General features: G+C 37.1%; 1 protein-coding gene across 6 annotated transcripts in view; it reads right to left on the bottom strand.

The window, feature by feature from the left end:
• Positions 1-1,059: 1,059 nt before the first annotated feature.
• NETO1 (neuropilin and tolloid like 1) overlaps positions 1,060-6,000 on the bottom strand; it is a 121,002-nt gene continuing 116,061 nt past the window's right edge. For 4 of the 6 annotated variants that reach the window (XM_049781761.1, XM_049781759.1, XM_049781757.1 and 1 more), the window contains 3 exons: positions 3,904-4,462; positions 2,814-2,888; positions 1,060-2,132 (listed from right to left, as the gene is read on the bottom strand). In XM_049781761.1, the coding sequence (XP_049637718.1) occupies positions 2,828-2,888; positions 3,904-4,462 (620 nt within the window). In that variant the 3' untranslated portion in view covers positions 1,060-2,132; positions 2,814-2,827. The remainder of the gene's footprint in view (positions 2,133-2,813; positions 2,889-3,903; positions 4,463-6,000) is intronic. The other 2 variants (XR_007499585.1, XM_049781758.1) reach the window with 2 other exon arrangements.

Here is a 6,000-nt window from a genome sequence, read left to right as displayed (position 1 = left end):
TTCTTGTTTTGTTGTTGCAAGGAAAAAAATGTTTTGATCTGTCTACTGTTTGAGATTATTCATTAAATATATGAAGTATCCTATAAAGACTTATACATAGAGAAAGTAATATGGCACATGGGTAATCACTTCAAAAATATCTTCATACAATACCTATGAGTTCAAGAACATAAAATAGATATGATAGTAACTAAATCATTCAAACCAAATAAAAAGTGATCAGTTTTAATATAAGCCATTTGTGTAAAAGTATGTAGCAAGGTCACCAACAACTCCTTCTCTTTTTGTTAATCAAGTTTATCAGGATGGAAATTATCCAGTGGAAGTTTTCAATATTGATTTTTCAGAATTGCTGTGATAATTATATAGTTTTTCTATCATAAACAGTGTTATTGCCCCTGCATTTCTATTTGTTATGCCTTTCAGCATCACTTTGAAACTGAATCCCTCACAGTTATATATGTAATGGATCTCCAGGAGAAGGAAGCCTGCTTGAGTATCCAGGGTTGAACTGCGGGGGGGGGGGGGGGGGGGAGGCAGATTTATTGTTAAGGAAACAGAATTCCATAGAATCTGACAGTTGTTTTAATGTGCTAAGCAGATTTCTAGTACAACCATTTCCCAAAAATGATTCTAAGAATACAAATCACCAATTAAAAAGTACCCGCTCACTAAACCAAACTTTCTAAAGGACATATGAGATTCAATCACAATAAAATATATACTGATTTGGCTTGATATTAAACACTTCATAATTAGGAAGTTATCAAAGATCATAATTGTGGTTGAGTGTATGAACAACGACAAGGTTGGGATGGTGGAATCAAGGTTATAAAAGGGGGTTCTGATTTCAAAGCACTTAAAAAAAGACTTTCCTATTCAAAAAGAATGTATTTTTCAAAAATTTTAGAAATAAAATGAAGAGACCAATGAAGAAGTCTCAGCATGAAGAGGATTTTGTGATCTAATAATAGGTGGGGAAGAATTGATAAAGGGGGTGCACTTATCTAGATCAGTTTTAATCACTGTCATAGAAGAAAACATTTCTCTTAACTCAAGTTAGGAAATTATTATACATTTTATAGATCTTTATAGAAAAATTACAAGTAGCAAGCATGTGACACAAAGAAATGGAAGAGTAACAGCAGTATTTGATAATGCATGCTTTTTACAATGTGGCTAAGAAAAAGGGAAATTTCCAACTTAAATATCCAACACTGACATGCAGGATACGGTCTTAAACTGTCAATTCAGTCATATTGCTAAGTGCTTAATCAAAAAAGATTTTTATTGAAGGGCATGGATTGGTAAGATACCTGGATTTCAAAAACTCCATCTCTTTCTTCCAAACAAATCAAAAAGAAAAATGAAGGGGATATAGGAAAAGACTTCAAAATGAGAAATTTTCTTATTGCAATCTAATCATTTTACTTGTTACTTTTGGCTGCCATTTCATCATTATACAACAGAGGTTTATAGTCCATAAAATCTCTAGCTGATGTTTCCATGGTCCATAGATTCACTCTCACTGTGGCATGTTCAAAATCACTCAGGAACACACAATTTTCAAGCAGGCTATGTAATGAAAACAATGTACATGTAACAGAGTCCATCCAAATCTGTCTCTTTTTTCCCCCACATAGCACATAAGGTACAATCAGAGAACAAAGACATAAACAACACTGAAACGAAGTGAAACCGACAATAAAGTTGGGATAGTCTCAATCAGGAATTAATTTCTTCTTCAAGTTTCCAGAAAATCTCATATGTATTTAAAAACTAAGGAGCACTTGGTGGCCAGCAACCAAATTACGAAATGAACATATCATTGTGCAGCGGGGGTGTCTTGCTGAAGGAATAATAAATGTCTGTAATTCTTATGTTGGGATAAAGGCAGTGGAATGAATTTAGAAATATGTCCACTTTTGAAATTCATTATAGAATTTTCTTTTCACAGTCCCCATGTTTGTATAAATAGTTCTTCTCTGAAAATAAAGCACAGTTAAAACATTTTCTCCCATTGAAAAAAATGCATACAAATACACCAATTCATCAAGGTCATATAGAGCATGGAAAAGCATTCACCTATTTCAAGAATAGTTGATAGGCTTGAAGAGTTTTGAAGAGATTAGCTGTCAAGCAAATTTAAGTGGAGACAAATTAGTCTAATATAGATATAGACTATCAAGTGCTTAAAATCAAGCTATAATAATATTCAACAACAAAATAGATGTCAACACAGACAACCAGCATTTATGGAACATCGGACTTTATCAAGCACTCAAATTTTATGCCATAAAATTTGACACAACATGCTGTGTTTTAATATGATGAGAGAAACTAAATATTCATGCAAAAATAAGAGTACACAAATTGGAGAACTAGTACCAAATACTTAATATGGAATGTGAAGTAAAATATTGTCACATTAAAGCTATAAATATCACATCAAATGCCTTGACTTTAGTCATATTGAGACAGTATTCAATATTTTGATTAGAAAACCTTGGGTTTCTTTGAATATATGATTAAATTATAGGTGTCTGCCCTAAACATGTAAATTAGACTAACTTATTTAGCATATTTTTTCATTCCTTGCACAAACAGCGCTTGATGATAAGAACACTAACATAAATTTAAAAACAATCGCCTTTGCATAGAATCAGTTATCTTTTTGACTATAAAATGCTACTTGAAATCTCAGAAATAATGTCTAATGCTATGTTCCCTTAAAAAAAAATAAGACAGTTGCAACAGAACAAAACAGAACAGAATACAAGGAAGTGGGAGAAGAAACCAATGGTATTTCTTACCTTATATTTTCTTTCTAGACCCTAGTTGTGTTGTATTCAGATTCGTGTTTGCTTAGAGACCCAATGAGGCAGAACCTGGAATGTTACGGCTATTTCACTCAACTGTCATATTTTCACACAAGTAAATATTCACATTAAAAACTCACTAAAACTTAATCCTAACATTTGATAAGACATGGCAAGTATATGCTTTCCATTGGCATGCAGAAATAGTAAATCAATGAGACATCATTGAAGTTTGGAGGACAGATCATGGCTAAAGAATGAAAGAACATTCATAGAACAAACTCAATGGCCCTAAACATGCAAAATGAAATATTAGTAGAGTGGGTTTGGCTTTTAAATAATATAAAATATATAAATATATAAATTTAAACTGAATTTCCTCAAAATGTTTACTAACTTTAGGGCTAATAAGAGTACTTAGAGTACTATGCTCTAGTAAAATACTGATGATAAAACAAATATTTCTACCAACATTTTCTCGTCTATGGATAAATGTTTAGTACTTGTGCATCCCATGTTATTATCTAACTGTACTCTAAGAACTACTTGACAGGTGAAAAAGGGATTTTTATTGTCGTATGAAAATAGAAGAGGCTATATTGAAAAATAGTTTACTTTGATAGGAAAATTATCCAGTAAGATGGGTTCTCCATCTCTTGGTAAGGCAATTATTTTCCCCTAAGTCATCTCTTACCTTCCATTTTAGAACTCTTGGTGGGATTCCCCTTTCATAACCCAGTGGCAGCCAATGAGCACTATCCACTGGCCGACTCAATGGACACCCATATGTGCACAGATATAATCTAGACATGTATGTAGGCATAAGTGGAGACTCTTTCATCATATGTGATCACACACATAGGCAAGTATATGAGTTTGGGAGGGAAAGGATAGCATAGAGAAGTAAAGAGCAGACACAAAGAACCCAGGATGGCTTAAATCACTGGGAATCTAAGGAGAACCAAAACACAAAGACAAAAATGGGATTTACCCCCACCCCCCACACACACACCCTCACACCCACCAGGGAAGCATCGGAGTCCTCAAGCTTAGAAGTGTCACCAAGAAACCAAGTTATACTGACCGCTGGACGGACTTGTCATGTCGGGAGAGTCTGTGACTCGTGGTGGGCACCTCGTCTATCTCATCGATGTCGCAGGGGTCTGCTGCATCTTGTGAGTAGTTGTGTTTCATGACTAGGATGTTCCTCCTGTTCATGGGTGGGAGGAGGGGCTTGGTGGGCTGGGGGGGCATCTCAGTTAAGACGGAAGCGTCTCTGGTGCTGAGGTTACTGCGGCTGCCTTTGGTGCTGGACAGCTGGGATCCACAGTGATGGTCATGGATGCATTTGGACGAGGACCTCCGCAGCTTGTGATAAGACTCTAAGTCATCGGCCACCTCGACCAAATCCCCGGGGGCACCCGTACCCCGCAGAGTGCATAGTTCATAGTGAGGAGGTTCCAACACCTCCTGGAAAACTGTCTGATCAAAGTCTGATTTCCTTTGCACATATTTTTTACGAGGCTGTTTGATCTGCACAATGACAGAAATGATAATAAGGATGATCACAATGCAGGAAGTCACGCCAATGACAGTCCCACTGGTGTTGTTCAGCTGGTCCAGCAGGCTGGTTTTCCTCTTCTCTAGAGGTGGAGGAGAGTGAGGACAAGAGACAGACAAGACAAGAAACAACCCACCACACATTAATATCAGAATCAAATCATCCAGGAATGATTTTTAAAAGGATACAAATAATGAGCCCAGGGGACTTTTCAACCAATAAGGGGGACTCAACAGTCTCTGTGTTTCCCTGTTCACAAGCCCTCCAATTGTGAGCCCTAAACAGAACCCCCCGATCCTACAATAACAGATAGTCTTATTAGACTGTAGTGAGATACTTGGGAAGGAACTGGTGAAAAACAATGATGTTGCTTCTTTTAGGTACAGGAAGAGATCCAAACTCTATTGCTGGAGAGAGGAGAAAGCTCTCACAATCTTGAATTTATTCATGGCATGGAAGAATATTTTGATAGCAAAAGGCAACTAAGGGGTTGGAGAGCTAGGACATTGGGAGGGGCTTGCCCTGTATGAAAGTGACCCCTGCACTGGCACCAGGTAAGGTCGCTTGAGCTCCACCAGGAGTCACACATAGTGAATGGGAATACACTCAATTTTTTACATTCTTCCTAGTTTCTTAGAATAGTGAATCTCTGTTCTCTTAGCTCCCAGGTCCATGATGCTGCAGAAAGATGATGTGAGCAGGGAAAATACACAGCAGCTCCCTCTCCTGCCATTCTCCAGCTGGAATAAGCCACCTGCATCCTCTCAACAACACAGTTATGGATCACAAATGCAGAGCTCAAGGCAGGGCAGGTGGACTTTGAGAACTCTCTTCCTTCTCTCATCTTCTCCTTGTAGTGACAGAAACTTTTTTCCAGACTCAGAGGGCAATGACCAATGGCCCCAAGAGCTTTTGCCAACATAGTCTGAGTGGATTTATGGGAACACAGAGAAGATGAGTTTATGCAAGGCAAAAAGTTTGCCCACAAAAGAAAGCAGGGAACAGAAACAACATTACAGGGTTTTCTCTAACAAAACTTTAGTCTCTATACTGAAGTTTATTTTGCAATAGAGTCCACTGCACTGCTATGTTCACCACAGATCTATTCACAATAGTCAAGTTATGAAAACAACCCAAGTGTCTGAGAACAGATGAACAAAGTATGGTACATCTACACAATGGAATACCATGCAGCTATTAGAAAAAAAATTAATTCATGAAATTATGCTTATCCATGGATGTATATGAAGAGTATTATATTGAATGATATAAGTCAGAGTGAGAAGGATAGACCTAGAATTAATGGTATTCATTTGTGGGATAAAAATATTATGATAATAATATTCAAAGATAATAAAGACCAGTGCCAGGAAGACCAACTCATGGTGAAAAGCTTACCACAAAGAGTGGGAGAGTGCAGTGAGAGCACAGAAGGGACCAATATAACAATGAGAGTTGGAAATGATCACTGTGGATGAGAACTGGGTGCTGAAAGGAGTAAAAGTGGTATGTATGATACCCCTTAGTAACAATATTGTAAACCACAATGTCTAAAAGATCAGAGAAAAGAGAGAAAGAGAGAGGAAGAAAAGTATTTGCCACAGAGGCAGGCAGGGTGGA

This window comes from Suncus etruscus, chromosome 10 (assembly GCF_024139225.1).
Source record: "Suncus etruscus isolate mSunEtr1 chromosome 10, mSunEtr1.pri.cur, whole genome shotgun sequence".
NCBI classification, from domain to species: domain Eukaryota; kingdom Metazoa; phylum Chordata; class Mammalia; order Eulipotyphla; family Soricidae; genus Suncus; species Suncus etruscus.
This window is presented reverse-complemented; position numbering and strand designations above follow the sequence as displayed.